Raw genomic sequence first — 27,548 nt, 5'->3', positions numbered from 1 at the left:
CGGGGTGGAGGGCTCGGCGCTCTGCCCGTCGTGCCTGGCAGGCGAGGCGCTCCTTCTTCTAGCCGTCGCAGTCGCGGCCCAGAGCCGTAGCGGAGCAGGCGGAGAGATGGCGTCTCAGCCGCCGCCGCCCCCGAAACCCTGGGAGACCCGCCGAATTCCTGGGGCCGGCTCGGGCCCAGGCGCTGGCCCCGGTCCCACTTTCCAGTGAGTGTGAAACCTTTGGGACGCGAGTTTTGCGGCCAGGACGGGGACCTGGCAGGAGGCGGTTGAAGCCGTTATTGGGGGGGAGGCATCGCCTTTTCGCAGCCGGCCCCGGGCGAGCACCCCAGGGTCTCCGAGTCTGACATCTGCTGGCTGTGCAGCCGTGAGGTCTCCCCCGGGGTGTCCTGTCGGCTTCACGGGTGCCGGTGCTGGAAAGAAAAGCGGAGGCTTTTTATTTGCGGCACCTGGGGGACGCGGCAGCCTGACCGGCTTCAAAGCTTCTAGCTTGGGTCCGTGGCCGAGCGCGACGTCCGCCTGGCCTGGACAAGAATAGGGAGCAAAAGTCATGGGAAAGGCTGTTTACAGCCTCTCCAGATGCTGGTTGTAACGCCCCAAAGGTCACTTTTACGTAACCTATAACGCAAGCTTACACCCCGGCATTGATTTTCAGCATAACTTAGCTAATGTTTCGGGTTGAGAGTTGAAAGAACAACTCTAAAACAAGAATTCTAAATCTGTGGGTGGCCTTTGTGTGCCAGATTGTGTTGTGTGTGTCTGTCTAAGGCCTGTAAAGTTTTTTATTTGCTTTGATTTAAATCAGTAACACATGGGTCTGCAACTTTTAAAGGTTTACAGCACAGTTAGAGTTTCACGAACTTGAGTATTTTCTTTTGGGTAGATAGACATCTTAATCCAGGCGACGTGATTCCGGGGCACATTGGTGCGTTTGTTTTTTTTTTTCCTGGCATGTCAAGTTCTCAGTATCCTGGACCTGTTCTCTGCTGTTGGGAAATCGGGTGATCTTTTAAAGTGTTGAAACACTTGGACACAATTAACTAATCAATATAAACAAAGTGGCTTAACTGTATTTATTAAGCCAGAGCAACATTTAGAAGCAGCAACACTTAGAATGCTTCTAAGTGTGTTCTTTGCTTGGTAGCTATCCCGTCAAATTCCAATCTTAAGTTTCTGGATTTGTTTGTTTGGTGCATGCGTGCGTGCGAACATGTGTGTGTGTGTGTGCGAGCAGTAAATTTTATGATTGGATTGTCTGTACCTGTTTATATTTGTATACCTTTAGTATTAATGGTTATCCCATTAATGTTGGCCTTATCTCTCATTTGTAAGCCTAGCTTTCTTTTTCTAATGTACTGTCCGAATTCTGTATTATATTAAGGTGTTTACTTATATTCCTATGTGGATTGAATTCTTTTTAAAGATTGTACTTTTTGTCTTTGAATATGTTTTATAACTTGAGAAAAATTTTACATTGGAAAAGAATTTTTATTGAAAAATTTTCATTATCTCCTTTTATAGATCCATGGTTTTCTCTTTGAGGTTTTATGTAATACTTACGTCCACTTTAACATAATTATACACATGTCTGTATTTTTTCCATCTATGTCAGTAGCTACAGTATTCAGTACCCAGAGTGTTTAAGAATTCATCCTTTCATTTCCTTCCTTCCATCTTTCTTTCCAAACAAGTGTCTTGCTTATGGAGCCCAGGCTGGCCTTGCAATCCCATGGTCTTGCTGCCTAAGCTTCCCAAGTGTTGGGATCTACAGGCGATCCGCTGTGTTTTTCTTTAACTGAGAAAAGTCTTTGTAACAGTTATAACCTTTACATTGCTTGAACACTATCCCATCTACTAAACCAGTGGTTCTCATCCTTCCTAATTCTGTGGCCTTTTAATATGGTCCCTTATGTTATGGTGACCCCCCCCCAACTATAAAAGTATTTCCCTTGCTACTTTATAAATGTAATTTTGCCACTGTTAGGAATCATAATGTAAATACTTTTTGGGAAAAGTGTCATGGCCCACAGGTTGAGAACCTATGTATTAACCATTGTACCAGAAATACTTTCTGATAAAAGAAGCATTATCTTTCTTTGTTCATTTGTTTGTGTTTTCCCCAAGATAGAATCTCTCTCTCTCTGTAGCCCTGGCTATCTTGGAACTTGCTTTGTAAACCAAGCTGGCCTCGAACTCATAAAGAGCCTCTGTCTCTCAAGCTGGGATTAAAGGTGTGTGCCACACTGCCATTACCAGGCTCTGAATGTGACTTGAACTGTAAAATACCTACTCTTTGGTTAGCAAGAACTCAGGAGATCATCTGTCTTAACATCAGGAGACCTACTTTTTTCCTGCCTTTTTTGTTTTCTGGTAGTTGTTTTGTTTGTTTGATAATTCTAATCATCCTTGTCTTATTCTTGCCTAAGAATGGCTCCCCCTCCACTCCCTGCTGTCTGCTTCCACTGTTTTTCTGATTGTTTGTTTGTTTTCAGCAAACTGTATTAGGCTTCCATATGGTTTTCTTCGTATTATTCTGGGTTGGAGTCATAGGAATATTCAGGTTTGTCTTTGGTGCCTTTAATGAATTTCAGAAAAATTACAGCCATTTTTTTTTCTTAGAATGTTGCAGCTGCTGCTGCGCCTCCTCCTCCTCCGTGTGTGTGTGTGTGTGTGTGTGTGTGTGTGTGTGTGTGTGTGTGTTGGGTTTTTTTGCAGACAGCGTTTCTCTGTGTAACCACCCTGACTGTACTGGAACTATAAAGGATCTGCTGAGAATATAATGCAGAAGTTTAGGCTGTTTTCATTGTTTTGACACAGTAGTTCTAGGGAAATTAAGTTAATTAAGAGACTGTATGGGGTAACATTAATTCATACTTTTTTAATTACTTGAAAGTCAGGTTGGTGGAAGTAATGTGAGTGAGGGAAAAATAATTTATGTTGGGAATGGGCTGATTAGACCTGTACCATTGAGATGTCTTATTTAAGGGGAACTTTTGGACGATAAAACATTGAATGGCCCTGAAGTAAGAACCAGATGTCTGATAGAGTTTCACATTAGTCACCCCCAAGTGAAAATGGGTCCAGGGCGAGAAGAGGGGTATAGGTGGGCGGGTTGCTGGTTTCAAGAGGATGGTAAACCAAGCTAGTCTTAAATTCACAAAGATTTATACACTCCCTTTTTTTAATTTTTTTCCTTTTTTGTCCTTTTGAGACAGTCTTGATAAATCGATTAGGCTGATTTCAAACTCAAGATCCTATCTTGCCTCGGCCTCCCAAGACAGCCCCGGGTGGTGTGTGTGTGTGTGTGTGTGTGTGTGTGTGTGTGTGTGTGTAGACAGAGATCAACCTCAGGAGTCTTCCTCTATTACTCTCCACCTTATTTTTTTTGAGACGAGTCTCTCACTGGAGCTAGCCCATTAGGCAAGACTGCTGGCCCAGAAGCCCCTGGGAACCTCGTGTTCCCCCATCTCTGGGATTACAGGGATATAAGTGCTGAGGATCCAAACTCAGTTCTCATGCTTACACAGCAAGGACTTCACCTACCTAGCCATCTCTCCAGCCCTAGGCCTTTATTTCTTGATGGACCCTGTATCCTATTAAACCAGTCATTGAGTGCATAGATTGAAAGGTTGGGGTTTATTTATAATTTCCTTTGGGTCTGACTTTTGTCTTCTATGAATTGCTGAGAAATCCTCATCTGTTTTGTTTTTTAATATACTAATTGGATCTCTGTGAGTTCGAGGCCAGCCTGGTCTACAAGAGCTAGTTCCAGAACAGGCTCCAAAGCTACAGAGAAACCCTGTCTCAAAAAAACCAAACAAAAGGGCTGGAGAGATGGCTCAGAGGTTAAGAGCACTGATTGCTCTTCCAGAGGTCCTGAGTTCAATTCCCAGCAACCACATGGTGGCTCACAACCATCTATAATGAGATCTGGTGCCCTCTTCTGGCATACAAACATACATGGAAGGAATGTTGTATACATAATAAATAAATAAATCTTTAAAAAAAAATTCTCAGTGCCTTGTTCTCTAATGCTTTAATAACCCACTCAAGCGGCTTTTCTGGTTAAGTCTGATTACGCGATCTACCCTAGCCCAGGTCTCAGGTCTCTACTCTCCTCAGTGTACAGCAGCTGATTTTCTTCTTGTGTGTGTTAGGCTTACAAGGTGCTCTGTAAAGTGCAGCATCGTGTCTAAGATTCCTAATGCATCTCTTCACATTTACATGTTCATTATGTCATTTGTTTATTTTGGTTTTTAGTATGTATATATAGCTTTGGCAGACCTGGAACTTGCTATATAGACTGGCTAGCCTCAGACTCAGAGATGCTCCAGTCTCTGCGTCCCGAGTACTGATATTAAAGGTCTTGCACCACCATGTCCAGCTCATTTGACTTTTTTTAATAGATAATACTGTTGTATCACTGATCATTTTAAATATCTAAAATCTTTGCTTTGGGCTATTAAATTGTTTTTTCTTTAATTTTTGTTCATTACTACTTTTTGTTAACTGGTTTCTTAGTTGTTTTTTTTTTTACTTCATGTTTATGGCATCTCTAAAATTAGGAATTGTAGAATTTTACTTTCCTCCACATTTTTTCTCTCTCCCTGCAGGGTATTTTTCTTGCTTCTACAGTGTGAACCCTAGCAGCCCTTTCCACATAAGGATCAGGCGTAAAAACAGTTGATTGGACCAAAGATATCACATAGTTGTAAAGATATTATAGTATTACAATATTAAATATTGACTGTAGAAGTTAATTTGTCTTCTGGGTTTTTTGTATTTTTTTTGACATTTTCTTACATATAAACAATGTATCTTTTGGTTTTTCTCTATGTAAAGGTTCTATCTGTCCTGCAACTAGCTCTTGTAGACCAAGCTGGCCTCGAACTCACAGAGATCCCCCTGTCTCTGCTTCTCGTGTGCCAGGATTAAAGGTGTGCATTACCACCACCTGGCTTTCTTTTGTTTTTGCATCTTGATCGTCTCGTACGTCTCTCGCTCCCCCCAAGCACCTCCAATACATTCCATCCCTCTTCACATCTTTTCTGTAACCAGCTGAGCACTGCCTGTTGGAATGTTTTTTGTTTTTGTTTTGTTTTGTTTGTTTGTTTGTTTGGTTTTTGGTTTTTCGAAACAGGGTTTCTCTGTGGCTTTGGAGCCTGTCCTGGAACTAGCTCTGTAGACCAGGCTGGTCTCGAACTCACAGAGATCCGCCTGCCTCTGCCTCCCGAGTGCTGGGATTAAAGGCGTGCGCCACCATTGTCCGGCTGCCTGTTGGAATGTTGACTGACATTGTTGGCTTGATTTTTGCAGGTTGCCATAGCTGTGATGAGGTCCTGGGTTGGGATGGTCATGTCATGTCCGGAGGACAGCATTTCATGGTACTCCTCCCATTGGCTCTCACATTTTTCTCCGCCTCTTCTTCCCCAGTGTTTCCTAAATTTGTAGATCAAGGGTTGATAGAGATGTCCCATTTAGGGCTAAGCAATCAGTAGTCTCTTATTCTCACTTTGACCACTGCAGAGACGAGCTTCTCTGGCCAAGGAAGGGCAGCCCTATGTTTATAAACACAAATGATTAGAAGGTAGTGTAGCAAAGCCAACAGTATCAGGTGTGTGTCCACCCCCGCCCCAGGCCTTTGATCTGACTAGTCATGGGCTTTTGACATGTACCTGACACAAATTCCTTCCTGTGTAGCAGGCCTCTAATCCAATCAGAAAGTGATTACTTACTTTTTACCATTATTATTGGGTGCATCTTGCCTGGCAGGTTATTATTGTAGCATGCAAGGGTCACTGCTGGGTAAAACCATTGATGGGTTTCCCTTCCCCCACGTCCACCGCCATGGCCTGTATAATATCTTGTGGCAGGGGAAAGTTTTTAAGTCAGTTCCAGCTTGATTTCTACAGTCAGCAGCTGAAGCGTGCTGCTTTTCAGCGCTACTGTGTTGCTCTAGCTCCTGAAGGCCGTCAAGAGTAACAGCAATAACCTGTTTGGTTCTGGAAAGGTATGCAACTTCCTTTAAAAAATGGTTGACAGCAAATTGTGTAGTATCTTTTATTGGCACCAACAACCTGACTCTTAGCCTCAGTGAACTAGTTCCACTTGAGTAGGACACTTGGTTTGTTATTTCTAGTTTCCTGACCCACCCTGTGATTCCTGAAGTGAGGCCTTGTAGCATCAGCCTCCAGCACATTGTGTTCTGTTTGTGTTTTGTCTCCTAAGTGTTAAGTCTAAGCATTCACTTTTCTCCTATGCTTTTACTTCGAGGCAGAACTGCTTTGTCAGAGCGTAAATGTGCAGTTTGCTATTTGGCCCTTCTCAAGTTTTGTTTCCTTTTTAAAATGTTGGATTCAGTTATGTTTGTTTGGTTTGGGGAGGGGGCTTTTTTTAAACAATCATTTTATTTTACATACCAATACCAGTTCTCTCTCCCTGCCTCCTCCTATTCTCCCTTTCTTCCCCCCAACACACTTGGTATCCTCTCCTCAGAGAGGGTGAGGCTTCCCATGGGGAGTCAACAAAGTCTGTCACATCACTTGAGGCAGGACCATGGCCCTCCCCCCAGTATCTAGGCTGAGCAGCATATCGTCCATGGGAAATGGGCTTCAGAAAGCTAGTTCATGCACTAGGGATAAATACTGGTTCCACTGCCAGTGGCCCCACAAACTGCCCAAGTCACCCACATTCACGGCCTAGTTTAGTCCTGTGCAGGTTCCCCTGCTATCAGTCCAGAGTCAGTGATCCCCCACTGGCTTGGGTCAGCTGCTTCTGTGGGTTTCCCCATCATGGTCTTGACCCCTTGTTCATATTATCTTTCCTCCCTTTCTTCAGCTGGACTTTGGGAGCTCAGTCCAGTGCTTAGCTGTGGACCTCTGCATCTGCTCCATCAGTTGTTGGATGAAGGCCCCATGATGACAGTTATCAATCTGATTATAGGGGAAGGCCAGTTAAGTTACCCTCTCCAATGTTGGTTAGGGTCTTAGCTGGGGTCATTCTTGTGGATTCCTGGGAATTTGCCTAGTGCCATAATGGCTCCCTCTATCAAGATATCTCTTTTCCTTGCTCTACCTCTCTGTCCTTCCCCCAACTCCACCTTCCCAATCCCTCATGTTCTCCTCCTCTTCTTCCCTCATATCACTCCCCTTCCACCCTCCACCTTTCCCTCCCTCAAAAGCTTCCAATTAACTTAGGAGATTGTCTATTTCCTCTTCCCAGGGGGATTCATGTATGTCTCTCTTAGGGTCCTCCTCCTCTCCTGGATTTTCTGGGGTTGTGGACTTTAGGCTCATTATCCTTTGTTTTATGTCTAATATCTACTGATGAGTGACTACATACCATGTTTGTCTTTCTGGGTCTGGGTTACCTCACTCAGGATGGATTTTTCTTGTTTCCACCCATTTGCCTGCAAATTTCAAGATGTCATTGTTTTTACTGCTGAGTATTACTCCATTGTGTAAATGTACCACATTTTCTTTATCCATTCTTCAGTTGAGGGGCATATACATTGTTCCCATGTTCTGGCTATATTGAATATTGCTGCTATGAACACAGTTGAGCAAATGTCCTTGTGGTGTGAGTGTACATCCTTTGGGTATATGCCCGAGAGTGGTAATGCTAGGTCCTGGGGTATGTTGATTCCTAATTTTCTGACAGATTGTCATACTGATTTCCAAAGTGATTGTACAAGATTGCACTCCCACCAGAAATAGAGGAGTGTTCCCTTTACCCCACGTCCTCTCCAGCATAAGCTATCATTGGTGGTTTTGATCTTAGCAATTCTGACAGATGTAAGATGGAATCTCAAGAGTTGTTTTGATTTGCATTCCCTGATGGCTAAGGATGTTGATTATTTCCTTAAGTGTCTTTCGGCCATTTTAGATTCCTCTGTTAACAGTTCTCTGTTTACACCTGTATCCCATTTTTTAATTGGATCATTTGGTATTCTGATGTATAGTTTCTTGAATTCTTTATATATTTGAAGATCAATGCGCTATCAGATGTGGGGTTGATGAAGATCTTTTCCCATTCTGCAGGCTGCCATTTTGTCTTGGTGACAGTGTCCTTTGCCTTACAGAAGCTTCTCATTTTCAGGAGGTCCCATTTATTAACCGTCTCAGTGTCTGTGCTACCAGGGTTATATTTAGAAAGTGGTCTCCTAGGCCAACACGTTCAAGCATACTTCCCACTTTCTCTTTTGTGAGGTTCAGTGTGGATGGATTAATGTTGAAGTATTTGATTCTTTGGACTTTAGTTTTGTGCATGGGGATAAATATGGATCTATTTGCATTCTTCTACATGTTGACATCCAGTTATTCTAGAATCATTTGTTGAATATATTTTCTTTTAGCTTCTTTGTCAAAAATCAGGTGTTCATAGGTATGTGGTTTAATATCCGGGTCTTTGATTCGATTCCATTGGTCCATCTGTCTGCTTTTATGCCAGTACCAGGCTGGTTTCAGTACTATAGCTGGAAGTCAAGGATGGCGATGCCTCTGGGAGTTCGTTTATTGTACAGGATTATTTTGGCTATATGAATTTCAAGGTCTGTAAAGAATTGTGTTGGGATTTTGATGCAGATTGCATTGAATCTATAGATTGTTTTTGGTAGGTGTTGAGGCCCTGTGGGTCCAACACAGATTCCCTAACTGGACTGGAACGGAGTCGCGAGGAATTATCAGACGCAACTTACACGGTCATCATTGAAGGGCATCTCAGGGTCTTTTCTCCTCGATCTCCCAAAGATCTCCCTGCGTTTATTATCCAAACAGCTTATATATCGTCTCATAAATTGAGCGGGGAAAATACATTAGACTCGTATCCTAGGTAGCCAGGTGAATGGCCTTTTGTCACACCCGCATTCTACCTGTATGCGATCTGTAACTTAGGCCTGAATTAGCATCTCTCTAAGATATCCTCCAAACATCCTGACCATTGTTAGGCAGAGACAGCTTGTCTGCAGAGCTACGTGACCCCCTAGGATGGGCCTATGGCTTTATCGCCTGGCTGCCACACCATATAGAAATATGGGCCTACAAGTAGGCTTGCCATTTTTATTATGTTGGACCTTCCTATCCAGGAGCATGGGAGATCTTTCCATTTTCTGGTATCTCCTTCAATTTCTTTCCTCAAAAACTTAAAAGTACTTGTCGAGCAGGTCTTTCACTTCTTTGGTTAGTTTTACCCCAAGATATTTTATGTTATTTTTGGCTATTGTGAAGAGTGATGCTTCTCTAATTTCTTTCTTGGCCCATTTATTATCTGTATATATAGGAGGGCTACTGAATTTTTTTTTTTTTTGGCTAATCTTGTATCCTGCCACATTACTAAAGGTGTTTATCAGCTGTAGGATTTTTGGGGGTCACTTATGTATACTATCATCATCTGCAAATAGCAAAAGTTTGACTTCTTTCTTTCCAATTGGTCTCCTTTTGTTGTCGTATTGCTCTAGCTAGAACTTCAAGTACATATTGAATAGATACGGAGAATATGGACAGCCTTGTCTTATTCTTGATTTTAGTGGAATCACTTTGAGTTTCTCTCCATTTAGTTTGATGTTGGCTTGCTGTATATTGCCTTTATTGTGTTTAGGTATGTTTCTTGTATCCCTGACCTCTCCAAGACCTTTATCATGAAAGGGTGTTAGATTTTGTTGAAAGCTTTTTCAGCATCTAATGAGATCATGTGGGTTTTTTTCTTTCAGTGTGTGTATATGGTGGCTTACACTGACAGATTTGCGTATGTTGCACCATCGGCATCTCCGGGATGAAGCCTGCTTGATCATGGTGGATGATTTTTCAGATGTGTTCTTGGATTAGGTTTGCCATAAAGAGTGGGGTATTGAATCTCCCACTATTAGTGTGTGGGGTTTGATGTGTGATTTAAGTTTTAGTAATGTTTCTTTTATAAATGTGGGTGCCCTTGTATTTTGGGGCATAGATGTTCAAAATTGAGACTTCATTTTGGATTTTTCCTGTGACAAATATGAAATGTCCTTCTTATCTCTTTTCATTAATTTTTATTTGAACTCTGTTTTGTTAGATTCTAGGATAGCTACACCAGGTTGTTTCTTAGGTCCATTTGATTGGAAAGTCTTTTTCCAACCCTTTACTCACAAAAAAATGTCTGTCTTTGAGGTTGAGGTGTGTTTCTTGTATGCAGCAGAAGGATGGATTCTATTTTTGTATCCATTCCGTTAGCCTCTGTCTTTTTATAGGCGAATTGAGGTCATTGATATTAAGAGATATTAATGATCAGTGGTTGTTAGTTCCTGTTATGTTTGATTTTTGTTGTTGTTGATTTTGTGTGTATGTTTTCCTTCTTTGGTTTTTGCTGGTGTGAGGTTATCTTTTGCCTGTGTTTTTGTGGGGTATAACCAACTTCCTTGGGTTGAAGTTTTCCTTCTAATACTTTCTGCAGAGCTGGATTTGTAGATAGGTATTGTTTAAATCTGGTTCTGTCATGGAATATCTTGTTTTCTCCGTCGATGGCAATTGAAAGCTTTGCTGGTATAGTAGTCTGGGCTGGCATCCGTAGTCTCTTAGTGTTTGAAGAACATTTGTCCAAGAGCTTCTGACTTTCAGAGTTTACATTGAGAAATCAGATGCAATTCTGTTATGTCTGCTTTTATGTTACTTGACCTTTTTCCATTGCAGCTCCTAATACTCTTTCTTTATTCTGTATGTTTAGTGTTTTGATTATTCTGTGATGAGGGGACTTTTTTTTTTTGTCCAGTCTATTTGGTGTTCTGTAAGCTTCTTGTACTTTCACAGGACTGCCCTTTAGGTTGAGAAATTTTTCTTCTTTGATTTTGTTAAATATATTTTCTGTGCCTTTGAGCTGGACTTCTTCTATCCCTATTATTCTTAGGTTTGGTCTTTTCATAGTAGCCCAGATTTCCTGGATATTTTGTGTTAAGAATTTGTTGGATTTAGCTGGATTTAAGTGGTGGTGGCTCATGCCTTTAATCCCAGCACTCAGGAAGCAGAGGCAGGTGGATCTCTGTGAGTTCTAGGCCAGCCTGGTCTACAGAGCTAGTTCCAGGACAGGCTCCAAAGTAACACAGAGAAACCCTGTCTCAAAAAACAAACAGACAAACAAACAAAAAAGAATTTGTTGGATTTAACATTTTCTTTTATTGAAGAATCTATTTCCTCTACCGTTTCTTCAGCACCTGAGATTCTCTCTTCCATCGCCTGGATTCTGTTGTTTATGTTTGCATCTGTAGTTCCTGATTGTTTATTCAGATTTTTCATTTCCAGAATTCCCTCTGTGTTTTCTTTATTGTCTCTATTTCAGTTTTCAAGTCATGAACCATTTCCTTCACCTGTTTGATTATCTTTTTTCTTGGCTTTCATTGCTTTCTTTAAGGGATTGATTGATTTCTTCCAATTTTTTGTTTGTCTTTTCCTCTCCTTTAAAGGAATTTTTCATTTCCTCTTTAAGGGCCTCTATCATCTTCATAAAGTTATTTTGTTGTTGTTGTTTTGTTTTTTTCGAGACAGGGTTTCTCTGTGGCTTTGGAGCCTGTCCTGGAACTAGCTCTGTAGACCAGGCTGGTCTCGAACTCACAGATATCCACCTACCTCTGCCTCCCGAGTGCTGGGATTAAAGGCGTGCGCCATTTTCTTCTGCTTCATCTGTGTTGGGATGTTCAGGCCTTACTGGTGTAGAACCACTAGTTTCTGTTGGTGCCATGTCGCTCTTTATGTCTCTGAATGTGTTCTACACTGTTGTCTGCCCATCTCTCCCTCCAGAGGGTGCAGGTGAGGCCTGTGGATTAGGTAGTTGCTCTTCCTCTCCAGGTGCAGGCAGGGGTGTGCCTCTGGTGATCACTGATGCAACTCTAGGACTCCTCCAGGTACAGGCAGGCCCAGGCTCTGGTGATCACTCCTCCAGGTATAGGCGGGTACAGGTGGTCACAGTCATGGTAGTGAATGGTTGGGGGTATGGGGAGGCTGCTCCCACATCTCTGGGGTTTTGGTAGGGGAGCACAGTATGTGTCTCCAGGGACTAGGGCCTAGAATGCAGCTGGGAACCCAGACACACATCTCCAGGTGCGGTTAGGGCCAAGCTGTTTGTTTTTAAGTAAGATTTGGTGTTACTTGTTTATGATGTTGAGTTAAAGCTTTATCCTGGCATCAGATATTACTGTTTTGTAATTAAACATGAAATAAACAAGGATCATGTATGGTGAGGAAACACACATCCAAGCCACATGTATGGAAACCAGAGTATTACTTTTGGGAGTCAGTTTTCTTCTCCCACATAGTTCTAGGGATCTAACTGACATCAGGTCTGCAAGGCAGCATTTTTATGCACTGAGCTATCTTACCGGCCCTGATTGTCCTACTTTAGAATAGAATGGAAAGAAAAAGTCAAATGCAATCTGTAAACTAATTAAATTCTGTATTCAAAATCCAGTTTTAAAAGACATTTCAGGGGAGCTGGAGAGAACGCCCAGCACTTAAGAGCACTTGCTGCTTTTGCAGAGAAGCAAGGCTTGGTGCCCGGCTCCAGCATGGCAGGTCATAAGCCTCTGTAACTCTAACTTCAAGGGTTTCAACACCTTCTTCTGGCCACTACAGGCACTGGATGCTTGAGATATATATATATACAAAGCATCCTTCACATAAAGTACAAATATATTTTTAAAGACATTTTGACTCTTCAAACTCAATGATAAATACTAAAAAGACAGTGATTAAGCTCATTTCATTGTGAAGAAAGTGAGTTGATGAGGTAGCTTTGTAGGTAAACACCTGTCATTAGGCCCAATGACTGCAGCCACACCCTGGGACCCACATGTGAAAGAGGACATAATGCCCCTACTGTCCTCTAACCTCCATATGCACACTGTGCCATGTGCCTAGTCCCCGTAGTCACACACGAAAAAAAGTATAAAAAATTCAAGTGATGAAAGTATGTAGCTGATTCTACATACTTTTATGTAGAATGGTAAGATTTTAAAGTGGCCTAAAGGAAATAAAAAGATACTTAACATTATTACCCTTCAGAGGAATGCAGATGCAGACCACAGTGAAACTGGATGCGGTGGCCCATGCCTATAATCCCAGCACTTAGGAGTTTGAAGCAAGAAGATAAGTTCAGGGGCATCCCTGGTTTTGTAACAAGTTTGAGGCCAGCCTGGGCTACATGAGACCTTGTTTCAAAACAAACAAAAGGACCACAGTGAGATGTCACTCGTCAGCCATTGTGTTAAATACTTAAAAGTGCCATTAACAAGAACGTGGGGAATCCATCATCTCAAACACTGTTGGTGGGAATGTAAAGTTACAGGATGCTTTGGAAACTAATCTGGCAGTTCCTGCAAAAGTAAAATACAATATTTAGTATACACTCCACAATTCACTATAGGTATAGACCATGAAATATAAAAATGTCTTACAAATCTTGTATATAAGTCTTTATTAGTGGCATTACTGAAAATAATCAAAGCATGGAAACAGTCCAGATGTCCCCAAACTGATAAATATGAATAAATATACTTTGTCTATAATGAGTAATGAATATTCCAAAATCTGGAACTTCGTGAGGAATGACATAATGCCACAAGTAAAAAGGAAAAAAATTACCTCTGACATCAGGTGATAAGCTGAGGTTAAATGTAGCATATACCTGTAATTCAAGCACTTGGGAGGCTGAAACAGAGGGAGCATGAGTTTGAAGTCAACTTAGACAAGTCCTAAGCTAGCCTGTAGTAAGTAATGAAATCATATCTCAAAAAAATAAATGTATTAAAAATTAAATAGTTATACTCACAGGAGAGGAATGCCATGAGTTCATGACCAGCCTTGGCTATATAACCAGGTCTAGGCCATCCAGCATTGCAAAAATTTGTCTCCGAAACAAACAAAAACTACAGGCATACTGTGACACATGCCCATCTCGTGTTCTGTTTAGTTCTGTGTAACATGAGGGCCTGCTTGTTTCTGTCCCACCTGGTCCTTGTGTTGCCTGGTTCCCGTAGTTGTTAAGTCCCAATGAAATCACACAGAGGTTTACAAAGTTATAAACTGATTGGCCCATTATTATTATCTGTGTAAGCCATGTGGCTCAGTACCTTATTCAGCGGAGCAGGCCACATCTTGCTTCTTCAGTGTCTGTGCAGGACTGCAGAAAGAGCTTCCTTCTTCCCAGAATTCTCCTGTTCTCATTGACTCACCTGTACCTCCTGTCTGGTTGACCCACCTATACTTCCTGCCTGGCTACTGGCCAATCAGCGTTTATTTAAGACATAATTGACAGAATACAGAATTGTCCCACTCCAGTTCTGGGGTTTTCAAAGTAACAAATTGATTTCACTGTTTAAAATGGCTCCCAAGTGTAGATCTATCTAATATTCCAAAGTACAAGATGGCTATGATAGGCTTTACTAAAGAAAAAGTATGTGAATTAGATGTGTTATTGTGCTGGTGACAATGAGTTACTGATACATTAACAATATAACAGAAATGCACATGTAGCAAGTATATGCACTAATTGGTTGATGAAAATGTGACTTGAACGACAGGCATGGTGGCATGTGCATTTAGTCCTTGTACTAGAGAGGCTAGCAGCTACACAATGAGTTATAGGCCAGGATGGGCTGTCTCAAACAAAGTGACCTGAAGCTACAGGAACCTAAACCTTTGTATTTTTTAAATGAGACACGAAGGCTAGCTACACTCATTTAATCATTATTATATTATATCAAATTAGCATTTTTCCTCATAAACACATAATTAAAACCATAACAAAAGGGTATTTCTCAGTACATCAGTCCATGCTGGAGAGCTAGTTCATTGCCCATAGTATGCTGAGGATAAGCTTCAGTGTTTACTCAGAACCAAAGAGAAGGGCCAGAACTTGTATAGAATATGAATATGTACTCTCTACAATTCCTGAGGAAATGAGAGTGTAGTGTAGTCACGAAAGATTATGAGCAAAGTCCACAGATAATCAAAGTAATGTTTTCTGATAGGAATTACCCTCATTTCATTTTGTTGATTAAAAAAAATACTCTGACCAAAGACAATTTGTGGTGGGAAGGGGTAAACCTTTGTATTACTCCCAGGAATAATGATTGGGTATTGGTACAGTTCATAAATCTTTTAAAGAAATACCTGCCTCAGTAACTAGAATCAACTATCTATGAAATATCTGGAGTAGAAAAGGTTGTAGAGACAAAGTGAGTTTGTTAGCAAAGGTTGGGAGTGGGAAAGAAACTGAAGTGAATACAGACTATTTTAAAACTAACTTGGCATGACCAGCAATAGGTTTCATTATGTTGTTTCCATATATGTTGTTATGACTTCTCCTCATTCTCATTGCCCTCCCTGTGAATTTAGGATATCTTTTTTTTGGGGGGGGGGGGTAATGAAAGTGTTGCAAAATAAAATATCATAGTACAACTGGTAATATTTAAAAACACACATCGAAATTTATATTAAATGGGTGAGCTGATGGTAACTAAATTTTATTTCAAAGCTGTTTATTAAACATTTCTGGGAAATGGATTAGTTTTTAATATTAATTGAATCATAGATTGTATAAAACATAGTTTTCAGCGATGGGTTAGTAGCATGATTTGGTCTAAAATATATTTTTCTTGAGAGATGTATTCTGAGATATTTAGGGGTAATTTGTTAAGTTTAGAGCTTAATTTCAGATGTTTCCAGAATTTGTGGACAAGAGGAAAAGTAAATATAAGATGATAGTAATTATTGAATCTACTTTAAAAATATGTATGTATTCTGCCATGGTTTGTTTTCCTGTTTAAATTTTTTCAAAAGAAAAGGTGAGCAGAGAACAGTAAACACAGCATTTGAGAACATACCATTTGTCCTGTCCTAGGCTTGCTTAGTCTCCTTTACTATTCTGATCATGTCAGAAAACAGTGTGCTGTGGACACTAGATGCACTTAAGCATGTCACATAGAAAAGCATTAAACCTGGTGTCCATGGAGGCCAGAGAGGGTGTTGAGCTCCTGTGACTCCAGTTAGTAGAGTTGTAGACAGCTATGAACTGCCATATGGTATTGGAAATCAAATCTGCTCCTGTGGAAAAGCACCCAGCATACAGACTTTAAGTCATTAAGCTTAATACAGTAAAGGCAGTTTTTTAAATTTAAAAAAAAATTTTTTTAAAGGAATTTTCAAAGCAAGTTATATATAGTTAAAAGAAATGGAAATTCTAATACAAACAGAAAAATACAGTAGCCATAATTAAAACTTAATTATTGAACAAAGGATTTATTTTGTGTTTAAGTAACTCATAATTTTTTTGTGTGTTTTAGATCTGCTGATCTGGGCCCTGCTTTATTGACAAGACCTGGACAACCGACACTTACCAGAGTGCCCCCACCTATTCTTCCCAGGCCATCCCAGCAAACGGGGAGCAGCAACATAAACACTTTCAGACCTGCTTACAGTTCGTTTTCTTCTGGATACGGAGCCTATGGAAATTCATTTTATGGAAGCTATAGCCCTTACAGTTATGGATATAATGGATTGGGCTTTAACCGCCTTCGTGTAGATGACCTTCCGCCCAGCAGATTTGTTCAGCAAGCTGAAGAAAGCAGTAGAGGTGCATTTCAGTCCATTGAGAGCATTGTGCACGCATTCGCCTCTGTCAGCATGATGATGGACGCTACCTTTTCAGCTGTCTATAACAGTTTCAGGGCTGTATTGGATGTAGCAAATCACTTTTCCCGGTTAAAAATACACTTTACAAAGGTTTTTTCTGCCTTCGCGTTAGTTAGGACTATAAGATACCTGTATAGACGGTTGCAGTGGATGATGGGTTTAAGAAGAGGCTCAGAGGATGAGGACCTATGGGCAGAAAGTGAAAGAACTGTGGCCTGTCTTGGTGCCGAGGACCAAGCAGCTAACTCAGCAAAATCCTGGCCAATCTTCCTGTTCTTCGCTGTTATCCTTGGTGGTCCTTATCTTATCTGGAAACTTCTGTCTACACACAGTGATGAAGTAACAGGTAAGAATCATTAAACGAACCGGGTATAATGGTGCACATCTTCAATCCCAGCATTCAGGAAGCAGAGGCAGGCGGATCTCTGTGGGCTCAAGGCCAGCCTGGTCTACAAAGCAAGTTCTGGGACAGCCAGGATACACAGAGGGACCCTGTCTCAAAAAACAAACAAAAAACCAGAATAATTAAACAGCTTCAAAACTATGTAACAACAGTCTCAAACTTCAAGAATGGGTTTGTTAAATTAGCATTCCTAGTATTCATTTGCATTTACTGTTTTAATGCAATTATACTTGTAGTTAAGAGCTTCAAAACTAGACAAGGAATACTTTAGTAACAGGACAGGATTGCTAATGAATTTACTCAGTTTAATAGTACATATTAACCTAACTTGTCCACAGAGTAGTGAACTTGGTGTTGGAAATTACATAAAGATCCAAAGAGCATAATCCCTATTTCTCTAAAATATTATTGAAGGAAAGTCATTAAGACAATATCAGGCAGTTTTAAGAAGGCCAAAAAGGGGCAGAAATAAATTCAGGTCTAACAATTGATTGTTAAACCCACAGTCTGTCAGCTGGCAAAGAATTCTAGAAAAGTGAAGCCAATATTTTTGACCATGGTAACTAGAAAAAAATGGCATCTAAATTAGCTTTTTATTGTAGGGATATAGCTCATAGTATGTATGAAGCCTAGGGCCCAATCAATAGTACCACCATAAAAGGAAGAAAAGGACCATCAAGCAAATACAAGCAGGTAGAACAGCTTGAACAAAAATACATGAGCAGAAAATGTGAGACCTTGCCAACAGCTGTCTTTATACACAGAATAAAAGGATAATTAGAATTAGATTGAAGGCCAATGGTGAAAGATCTTAATTGTTGTTGTGACACTTAATTTTCATTTAGTAAGGAATTGGTGATTTTTTTTATTGGTAGTTTTTGTGGTAAGCATTTGTAACATAATTTTCTAAAGAGTTCAAACTGAGGATTGGAGGTATAAGTCACTGCTAAAGTCTTTACTTGTCTGCATGTATATATAAGGCCTAGATCTGATGCCCGGCATGTGAGAGGGAGAGCAATTAACAATTTTCCTAAGTGTTTGAGATAGATCCAGATTGAAATGGATTGCAGTTAAATAATGGTAAGATCATAAAGGGCTGGATTATATTCAGTATCTAGTGACCTGTTTGGCACATTTTTTAAAAGAGCTTACTAATTTGAGGCGTTCAATTAGATTTGATGACAGAGATTGAAACCCTGAATCAGAGTGTGTGAGCAGGACAATACAGTGGGTTCAGTTGCTGTTGATGTGCTTTATACGAGCAAAGAAGGAATCAAATGGCACAGACATTTGAACTTGAGTTATTGTGGACATTTTATTAATTAAACAAGTATTTGCCGAATGCCTAATACAGGTCAGTTATAGTTGTAAAAGACAGGGATATGAAACACGTTTTGTGGTGGTCTAGTGGGAGGCAATCAACAAGACATGCAGTAAGTAGGAAAATAATAAGTGCTGTAGGAAAGAGAAATAACCAGGGATGTTGGGGAGTCGTGGATGAAAGAAAAGGGGAGAGGGCTATAGTGCTGCACATGTTCAAGAAGGGTCTCCCGGAAAGAGGTGAGCAAAGAAGCACTCTAGCTACTGGAGAAAAGCTTGAAACAGTAAAGCCTCGAGGTATTTAAGTGGCAATATCGAACATGATAGATAAACAGCAAGGAGGTCAGTGTGGTTGTGGCATGTAAGAGCAGCAGGACATGAAGAGGAAGGAAACACTGGCTAGGCTTGTGTTGAGTTGATGTACCACTGGGATGTTCTGTGGGTGTATTTGAGTCAGATTCTCATTCTGTAGCCTAGACTTTAAACTTGCAACAATCCTCCTGGCTCAGCCTTCCAAGTGCTTAGATTACAGATAGGAGTCACTCTGTTGAGTTTCAAAAAGCACTTTTATAGGCAGGGGTGGGTGGACCATACACACACACACACACACACACACACACACACACACACACACACACACGGTGGGGCGGCGGGGTGGGGGGGGGGGAGGACAGACAGAAAGCTTTTAGATTTTTTTAGGTAAAAGTGCTTACCTCCAAGCGTGGCAACTTGATTTTGACTTCTTGTACCTACCTTCATGTAGAAGGAGAGAAAGAAGGCAATCAAAGATCTTAGGAAATAAATAAGATTATGAGTCATTTATACAAAAGTGGTAGTTGAAGTAGTGCATGGGATCACTGTACTAGAGAAACCAAGAAGAGAACACAGGAAATCACCTTGAACAGGAAGTGCCCTGTTACTGCTGCTGCATGTAGAAGCAACGGTGAGGACAGGAACCTTAAGGAAGGTTGGTGAAGGCTGCTTCACAGTAAGATGAAGGGCTGAGTAGAGATCAGATTTGCCAACTAGAGCACCTCGAGCTCCAGAAAATGCTTCTGGTAAAGTGGAAAAGACAAACTTTGGAGGTGGGGAAGGTGTGCAGTGAACAGGAGAGGGGAAAGCAGAATAGGATCAGTGTAGTTGTTTCTTGGTTTTCATTCACATGCAGGCTGAACTCAAGGCCTTGCATGCGCTTACAGTGGTCATTCCTTGAAATATACATTCTTAGCCCCGCTTTGTCTGTTAAGAAATTAGATCTCCGGGGGCTGTGTTGGTACATACCTTTAATCCCAGGACCCTGGAGATAAAGGCAGGCAAATCTATGTAACTAGTTCCAGGATAGCCAAGGAGCTGTATTAAGATTCTGACTCAAAAAAAAGAAAAGGAAGGAAGACAAAAAAAAAGAGAGAAAAGGAAGTTAGATCTCATGATGTTTTTAGGGCAAAGGAAAGGTAAAATGGCATGGGGATGCCCATACCACATAATCTCAGCACTGGGAGGGAGGCAGGGAGGTTGGTAGAAGTTTGAGACCACCTTGGCATACATAGCAAGTTCCATGATACCCATAGCTACACACTAAGTCTCAAAAAGGAATATTAGGAGGGGGGGGAGAAAAAAAGAAGAAAGGAGTAGATAGGAAAAGAGTGATTATAGATTAGGGATAGGTGGAGGAATTGAGTAATGAAGCCTTTTTATAGAAAAGAGGAGAAAAATGCGGCACAGAGAACCAGATAAAAGAAGGTAGGTGTCTATCTGAGATAGATAGTAGGTAAGATTTACTTCTGAGAAGCAAAACTGAGGAAATTTGGCTCTTAAAATTCGCTTTCCTGCTGCATAAAGCAGACTTCCACAGATAGGCTTCTGCTAAACCTGCATGGTTCCCACTGCTGTCGGCGTGTGAGATAAGACTACTGTTTTCAGTAATCAGATAAAAGAATAATATGTTTAACATCAGGAGGGAGGCTGGGAGATGGCTGAGCCAGCAACATGTCTGCTAGACAAACAGAAGGACTTGCTTAAGTTTGGATCCCCAGCACCCATGTAGGAGCCTTGTGTGTGTGGCTCTAGCACGGGTGGACAGACAAGGCTAGATTCCTGACCCAATCCCAGCCAGCCTATCCACCCTATCCACTATACAGTCTGTGAGCTCCAAGTTCAACTAAGAAACACTGTGTCAGCAGTGATCTGGGAAGATAGCCAGCATCCATCTTTGACCTACTCTCTCTCTCTCTTTACCTATCTCCTCTCTCCCTCTCATGAACACATATACAACACACTTTAAAAACCACAGAAGAATTTTGGCATGTAAAGATTATAGGAAATTCAGATGTCAATGTCTATCTATTAAACAGTTTTCTTGACACACAGCCCTACTTGCACATTGCTATGACTGGTTTTATGTTGAAACAGCGGAGTAGCTTGTAGAAACTATGTAGCACTGTAATTGCTTCACACCTCTGGTCTGCATACTACAAAAGCTCAGTTACACTTCGGCAACACAGAGAGTGCCGCATTGTTACAGTTATGATGGTTTGAATGAGAATGGCCCCCGGAGTCTCATAGATTTGGATACTTAGTCACCAGGGAGTGGCACTATTTGAAAGGATCAGGAAGTGTAGCCTTTTTGGAGGATGTGTATCACTAGGTTTGGGCTTTGAGGCTTCCGAAGCCCAAGCCAGGCCCAGTGGCGCTCTCTCTTTTGGTTGCCTGCAGATCCATATGTAGAACTCTGAGTTACCATGTCTGCCTGCGTGCTGCCATACTCCCCCCTTCCCCCCGCCATGAGAATAATGGACTAAACCTCTAAACTTAAGCCAGCCCAGTTAAATGCATTTCTTTATAAGAGTTGCCATGACCACGGTGTCTCTTCACAGCAGTAGACCTAAAACAGCTATAGTATTTTTTGGTGGTGGTGATGTTGCTCCTGGGAATTAAACCTAGACCCTTAAGTGTGCTGGGCTAGTACTCTCCGTCTGAGCAATGTCTCATACTACGTTCATGGTGGGTTCATATATAGCACACAGAACTGAAAAGGCAGAGTAAACTTGGAGAGCTACACTTTAAAGACACAGTGGTCGAGTGTTGGTGAAATACTGTTTTTGTTATGCAGTGGCAAAATGGCTGTGTTGGATGAATACCATCACCAGACTGAACAGTGTTCGTAATCAACACTGGGAAGACTGAAGTTGGGACACTTACCAGAAAATTTTCTTCCCCCTCCCCCCCAAAAAAGGAAAAAGAAGCTACAACCAGGGTTTACTTTGCTAGTCAGTGGAATGAAGGAAATCTTTATTGATAATAATTATTGGAACAGCCAAAGAAATTTATTCAGAGACAGTAATGAGAGCAGTTTCTGAACTTTCAGAATGACATCGTCATCTGAAAACAAGACAAATGAAGGATGGTGGGTATGGTTTAGTATCGGAGCATGCGCTTAGCTTGCACAAGGACTTGGGGTCAGACCCCAAAATAAGAAAAGGGCAAATTATTTGAGTAGCTTTCTCTGGCTTGTGATAACCTAGTAGATCCTGATAGTTCTCCGTTACTGAAGCAGCGGTGGTGAATTCGAAGTGATGATGTAATTGGCAGCTGTGAATATCTATATAATGTGACTGTTTTAAAAATGGAAAACACACTGGGTAGACGCTACTAAGATATATTGCAACTAATGATAAAAGTGTAAGTGGAGTTTGAAACTGTTTAGTTAAAATTTACAAGTCTTTCAAGAGGAAGTTTTTAAGTCTATGATTATTCATTGTTTCACTCAGCAAGAGAATATGAATTAGGTATTATTAAGCTAGTAGTTTCAGTGGCATATAACTTTTGTCAGTTATATTAAGTAGTGTCAAAAGTTGAAGTGGGGACAGGAGAGATGGTGCAGCAGTTAAGAGCACATACTGTGTGATTCAGAGATTCACAGACATTTCACAGATCACTGAATCGTTTCTCAGCCATACATTGTGGCTCACAGGGCCTCTCTTTTGACATTGTTGGAACCACAGACATGTGGCACACACATACACACGTCCATATAAATCATCTTTTTAAAAAAATAATTAAGTTGAAGTTGGAAATACTGACTTTATCTTCTTGCTTTTTTGTCTTTTGTTTTAATATTTGTCAGGGTTTCATGAATATAATAAAAGTAGAAGACAGATTAGTTGGAAAAACAAGGGGGTCAGCAGGAATGGGAGGGGACAAGAAGATAAAAGGAACTAAATGATCAAAATTCATTATAGCAATTTCTGAAAATGTCATAATGAAATCCATTATTATGTGTGATTAGTATATGCTAATAAAAATGTTAAAGTGAGATTTCCCCTCCCATCTAGGTTTCAAAGTTCAAACTGCAGTGCCAGAACTAGTTCTGAACTTCAGAATGCAAAGGAACTGTCCGTATTTCAGAACCTCCTTAACACTTATTTGTCATGTGGAAGTGACTGGTCACAGTGTACTAACATGGTGCACAGCACAGTCTATAGATGAGCAGTCTGTTCATCCCCCAGTCAAACTCGGATGCCCATGAATTGTGCCTCAAATCTTACTACCAGTTAGCATCCATTAATGAATATTTGCAGTTGGACCAAAAATAAATTAAATATTATTATCCTCCTCCCCAAATATTTCTTTCTTGTAAACATGCACCGATTTAAAAAAAAAAATCTTTGAATTTTGTCCCAAAAAAACATGAAACTTTTTTTTTCTTGTTATATAAACTTTCGTTCTGGCCTTTAAGATCTAAAATGTATTCTACTGGCCCTCTACCGGGAGAAGAAAAAAATTGTCAACCCGACTGTAAGAGAGTTTAAGGAAAGGGGGGAGTTTGTAAACATTTACTTAGCTCAGGGTGTGTTTTCGGGTTTACATAGGAAGAGAGACCTGTCCACTTGCCAAATGAATTTATAGTTTACAAGTCATAGCTAACGAATATCTGTATTTTACAAACTTTATTAACCGAGTCTTAATTTTGTTTATAGACAACATCAACTGGGCAAGTGGTGAGGATGACCATGTAGTTGCTAGAGCAGAATACGATTTTAATGCCGTGTCTGATGAAGAAATTTCTTTCCGTGCTGGTGATATGCTAAATTTAGCTCTCAAAGGTAACAAATCATGAATAAGTTGTAAATATCTTGACTTTTTAATACTTGTGAAGGTAGTATTGGAAACTGAAACACAGGACCTTACTAGTTAACTTGCAAGTGGTTGATAAAGCTTCACTTTTGTCAGAGTGTGTATGTATATGTTTGTCTGTCTGTCTGTCTTTTGATTGGTTGATTGATTTTTGCAGAGAAGGGATTGATCCATACTGTAGCCCAGGCCGGTCTGGAACTCACTGTTTAGCCCAGGCTGGCCCCAAACTCATGTCCTCCTCCCTCCGCCTTCCAAGGGCTAGGACCACAGGTGTTAACCTCCTCTCATCCCTCCCACCCCTGCTCACCCACCTTGCTCTTCCCAATTAGTCCCTCCTAATGGTGTGTAAACGAGACCCTGTGTTAGCAACAGTAAAGTCAGAAGATACCTGTAAACGGAGACTGCGCTTTAGTTTCCTGGCCACCCAGACCCAGATAACCACACAAAATATATATTAATTACAACACCGTTTGGCTGACAGCTCAGGCATATTTCTAGCTAGTTCTTAAATCTTAAATTAACCTATTTTTATTAATCTGTGTATCACCACGAGGTTGTGGCCAACCAGTAAGGTCTGGCATCTTTTTCCTTTGGTAACTATATGGCATCTCTCTGACTCCACCTTCTTCCTCCCTGCATTCAGTTTAGTTTTCCCACCTAGCTCTATTCTGTCAAAGCAGCTTCTTCTTTATTAATCAATGGTAATAAAACATATTCATAGCATACAAAGGAGAATCCCACATCAAATACCCCATAGTGGTGTCCCAGCAATTCTTCCCTATAGATTCTCTTCTAAATCAAAACCCCTAAGTTCCAAACTCTGTTCATCCCTACACAGTATATGGTACAAAAGTATTAGTTTCTCAGACTCTGATTCAAACTTGGAAAGACACTGATAGGTTTTTGTTGATTTGATTGTTTCAAGCAAAGTCTAAGTTCAGACTGTCAAACTTGTCATCCCCCTGCCTCACCCTCTTGAGCATTTACAGGTATATAGCAGTGTCAACATTGATGTTAATTTTCAGCTTTTTGGTTTGGTTTGGTTTGGTTTGGTTTGGTTTGGTTTGGTTTGGTTTGGTTTGGTTTTTCAATACAGGGTTTCTCTCTAGCTTTCGAGCCTGTCCTGGAACTAGCTCTTGTAGAACAGGCTGGCTTCAAACTCACAGAGATCCACCTGACTCTGCCTCCTGAGTGCTGGGATTAAAGACATGCACCACCACCACCCACCTAACTTTCAGCTTTTGAAAGAAGTGAGTCTCCTTACAGATAAAAACTTCATGATCTTCAAGGTAGTACTATTTAGTAAGTATAAAGTATACTTTATAACACTTTGTTTTTACTACTTTGTATACTTTTATTACTTTACTAAACTATAAATTTAAGGGTGAAACTGAAGCTAGGCACACTGGCACACACCTATTGACCCTACTACTTGGGAGGCTAAAGCAGGAGGATTGCCAACCTTGGCAACTGTGAGATTCCATCTCTTATTTAAAAGAAAAATGGATCTAGAACAGGTAAGTGTGCTAGAGTTTGCTTTTGAGAGTGTGTGCCCAAACTAGTTTACATATCTCACTGTGAGACTTGGATTTCGCTTAGCATTCTTTATCATTAATATTCTGTTGGCTCCAGTACAGTTTCAGAGCTCTCTTTCTCTTTCTCCAGAGCAACAGCCCAAAGTGCGTGGTTGGCTTCTGGCTAGTCTTGATGGCCACACAACAGGACTGATCCCTGCAAATTATGTCAAAATTCTGGGTAAAAGAAGAGGCAGAAAAACAGTGGAATCGAGTAAAATTCTCAAGCAACAACAATCTTTTACCAACCCTGCATCAATTAACGGAGTTACTACTGCCAGCTCTTTGGATGAACAGGAAGCTGCCTTTGAATCTGTTTTCGTTGAAACTAATAAGGTTCCAGGTGCACCTGATTCTACAGGGAAAAACGGAGAGAAACAAGATCTTTGATATCTTTCACGTTTGCGTGCAGGTGAACAATAGAGCACTTTTAAAAATTATTTCTTACAGAGAAATTAATTTGCAGTTGAATGAAAGCGTTTGCTCATGGCTGTCCCAGGCAGTTTGCTGCTAGAAGTTACTTAGTCAACACTAGTATGCCAGTCTAGTGATCTGGCTGCATTTGACCCTTGATTGGACCATGAGGACTTTGTTTCACCTAGCTTTTAGATTATGGAGATTGTTGTCAGTTTTATCTTATCTAAATCTCTAGACTTATTGGAATAGTAGGTTACACAAGTTGCCTCAGAAGGGATCATTAATGCTTTTTAAAGTTCTGAGTTAATTGATTTGAAGTCTTCAAAAATTGAGTGATAACATCTACTTACAAGAACAGGCAAAAAGGCTGAATTTTTATAACCTTTTAAGTAAACTAAATAATAAAAAATTTTCTGATCTGTATTATGTCCAGTGTTAATTTACTTAGGTGATAGGTTTCTACCTGCAAACAATTGATACTGTTATCTTTGATTGTATTTATAAAATTTATTGTTGAAGGTCCCTGGGAGCACTATGAAGGAGATGGTTCTAGAATGGGAGTTTCTTAATCTCTTTAGAATATAACTAGTTTTCATCCTGAGTAAATCAGAATATATAGATCTTATTTCTTTTCCTCCAGCTAAGATGTAAGTCCTTTCAGATTTGCACCTAATCAGTTCTGGCCTTGATGATTTTTAATCTTCGTGAATTTTCTTCAACATAGGAAAATTACTTTTATAAATTCTATAATCAAGATATACTTTACACATGGAGAATGTGTTACATTGGTTATATTTCTTTTAGATTTAGTTTTCATTACTGAGACTATAAGTAATTCAATTCCTATTTCAAATATATTATTTGACTTTTTCGGCTTAATGAATTTTAATGTGTTTCAGTACAGGTTTCCCACAGAATTGGGGAAACATGCTATCAAATATACACAAGAATACATTTACAGATCCTGCTAAAAACTTTTATAAGTGATTTGTTTTTGTATCTTTCGTACAGTTATGTTTATCAAATAAGTAATTCCAGTGCAGTTCATTTAAGCCATATCTAACCTAATAGATACTAGACACAGAAAAACTAAAGACTTCTTGGGAAGGCCTGTTTGAAATTATACTATAATTAGTAACCTATCCTTTTATCTTAAGATGGAGATAAATACTTATGGTACTTGTTTTTGTTAGGCCTGTTTTCTAACACTGAGGTAGCAGCCTTCTAGTTAAGAAAGCGAATTAAATACTCTACCACTGGGCTGTGTCTCTAGCCCTCAAAACAAGTTTTTGACAAATATGAACTGCAGTGAGATGTTTAACTGCTCGCATGTCTGTTACTCTAGACATCTAGATTAAATAATAGTAATAAAATAGAAAGGAAATGTTGAGTCAGTACTATTTAGATATTTTCCCTTTTTTTTTTTTTTAGGAGATGAGCTTTAAGATAGAATTTGTGATTGGTAGAAGCTTGTAAGAAGAGAGCTTAGGCAAATAAATGGCACAGCTGTTTCTTTTAGAGTCTTTATTGTTTGCCTGACTATGCTAGGTTACAGTATTAACCTGATAGCTACTTACATCCATTTTTTTTTTTACCAAAATTTTATAAAAGCAGTTGTAGGACTAGAAAGGCAGAAACATTCGTGGGTTTTGTGTTTTAGTCCCACAGACTTAGGGTGACTTTAGAGGAGAGGGATGTACTGGCCACAGCCTCAACATTATTATTTTATAGTGCTACCTCATGGGAAATAAATCATAAGGTACACTAAGAAAATAAGCTTCAAATTTTTTTAACTGTATTTTGTCAGCTTGGAAAGAAAATGAGACAAATAAATCTGTTTTCAAGATGTAATATCTTATTCAGGGACTTGACCCTGTCTGGTGTATCGCAGTTATCACTTCCTAAGTATAGCTAATGTTTATCTTGTGCTTTCTTTAATGATAAAAGGAACAGATTACAGTTAAAGTTTTATTTTTAATATACTGTGAAAATATTTTACTGGAGAAATAAAAATATTTTAAACTTGATTTTGTTTTTCAAGATAAATGTTAACTT

At 40.1% G+C, this 27,548-nt stretch overlaps 1 protein-coding gene across 1 annotated transcript; it reads left to right on the top strand.

Moving 5' to 3' along the window:
• The first annotated feature begins 7 nt into the window (after positions 1–7).
• On the top strand, positions 8–27,520 carry Pex13 (peroxisomal biogenesis factor 13). The gene is made up of 4 exons (XM_075944505.1): positions 8–204; positions 16,298–16,992; positions 23,346–23,471; positions 25,168–27,520. Exons 1-4 carry the CDS (start codon positions 107–109, stop codon positions 25,464–25,466), a joined length of 1,218 nt encoding a protein of 405 aa, XP_075800620.1. The 5' UTR covers positions 8–106; the 3' UTR covers positions 25,467–27,520.
• Positions 27,521–27,548: the final 28 nt, after the last annotated feature.

The sequence above is a fragment of the Microtus pennsylvanicus genome, chromosome 12 (assembly GCF_037038515.1).
Source record: "Microtus pennsylvanicus isolate mMicPen1 chromosome 12, mMicPen1.hap1, whole genome shotgun sequence".
Classification (NCBI taxonomy): Eukaryota; Metazoa; Chordata; class Mammalia; order Rodentia; family Cricetidae; genus Microtus; species Microtus pennsylvanicus.
The sequence above is the reverse complement of the archived record's forward strand: the minus strand, read 5'-3'. Positions and strand labels throughout refer to the sequence as shown.

Excerpts from the sequence above, each read along its gene's own strand:
- Pex13 (XM_075944505.1), top strand. The coding sequence starts at position 107 with ATGGCGTCTCAGCCGCCGCCGCCCCCGAAACCCTGGGAGACCCGCCGA. Across the intron at positions 205-16,297 it reads GGCCCCGGTCCCACTTTCCA|ATCTGCTGATCTGGGCCCTG; the intron begins GTGAGTGTGAAA and ends TGTGTGTTTTAG. Across the intron at positions 23,472-25,167 it reads GCTAAATTTAGCTCTCAAAG|AGCAACAGCCCAAAGTGCGT; the intron begins GTAACAAATCAT and ends CTCTTTCTCCAG.